This window comes from Nestor notabilis, unplaced genomic scaffold (genome assembly GCF_000696875.1).
Source record: "Nestor notabilis isolate BGI_N333 unplaced genomic scaffold, ASM69687v1 scaffold18803, whole genome shotgun sequence".
Classification (NCBI taxonomy): Eukaryota; Metazoa; Chordata; class Aves; order Psittaciformes; family Psittacidae; genus Nestor; species Nestor notabilis.
In genome coordinates this window covers 3556-4609 of record NW_009920798.1, presented here as the reverse complement: position 1 = coordinate 4609, position 1054 = coordinate 3556, and the positions used below count along the sequence as shown (strand labels likewise).

Genomic DNA, 1054 nt, shown 5'->3' with positions numbered 1-1054 from the left:
CCTGCAGATGGAGAAGAGGCTCAAGGAGATCGATGACTTCCCCGAGGTACCATCTGCAACAGGCTGGGCTCAGATGCACAACAAGGTCTGTGCCTGTGCTCTTCCCTCTGGAAGCGGCCCTTGTCTCTAGCGGAGCTCTTGGGGGCTTGTTCCTCCTGATGCCTGTTTCTTGTCCCGTGACCCCGCTCTGAGTCCTTGTTGAGTGGGTGCTTTGCTGTGGCAGGTTGGTGCTGGGGGTGTTTCTGCTGCCATGTTACACCCCTGGGACAGATGTGGCAGCGAGAGCCTCCTGTTCATCCAAGGATGTTACAGATCAGCCTTGTCCTTGGACAAGGAGCCATCTGAAGTGCTCTTCAGAGCCTCCCTCCAGCACAACCACCAGCCAGCTGCCTGCAGCAGCTCAGGGCTTAACACAGTTTGGATGGAGGCAATTTTGAGCACCAGGGAGATGCTCCTTTAGCTTCCCTGTCACTTTGTTTGCCTGTGCCTGGCCCCTCATTCTGCCTCTGGTCTGTGCAGGAATACTTGTGGGAAGCATCTCAGTACCTCGTAAAGCAAGTGTTCAATGGCATCAAGGAGATGTTCTCAGCGACTCGAGATATCCAGGTGAGGTGCCCGCTGCCTCTTACCCCTTTCTGTCTTTCCCTTCTTCCCACCCATACATGGACCAGAGGATGCTCCATGGGGAGAGATGGTTCTTCTGGGTCTGGCCTCAAGGGGATCCCCCTGTGCCAGTCTGGAGGTGTGGGATTGTGCCTGGTACAGAGCCAGCCCCCCTGTAAGCACTGGGCTGTCAGAGGCAGAGTCAGGGTCACCTGTGCTGGGAGGGGATGGGGTCTCCCACGGTAACTCCAGCCACTTCCTTCCGCTGCAGACCTGGCTGACAGAGAGTGCCAAGCTCATTGCGCAGTCGGGCCGGACGGTGGAGTGGGTCACGCCGCTGGGTCTCCCCATCGTGCAGCCCTACTACCGCTCCAAGTCCACTGTGGTAAGTGTGTGGTGGGCAGGAGCCACCCGCCCCCTCCCCTGCCGTGGTGGGGGGCAGGGAAAGGCG

The 1054-nt window shown here is 58.7% G+C and overlaps 1 protein-coding gene across 1 annotated transcript in view; it reads left to right on the top strand.

Annotated features, from left to right (window-relative positions):
- POLRMT (polymerase (RNA) mitochondrial (DNA directed)) overlaps positions 1–1054 on the top strand; it is a gene marked incomplete at its 5' end in the record, with an annotated part of 12557 nt that overhangs the window by 8800 nt on the left and 2703 nt on the right. Inside the window, 3 exon segments of the mRNA XM_010010859.1 lie at positions 8–46; positions 520–606; positions 875–988. Of these exon segments, the coding sequence (XP_010009161.1) occupies positions 8–46; positions 520–606; positions 875–988 (240 nt within the window).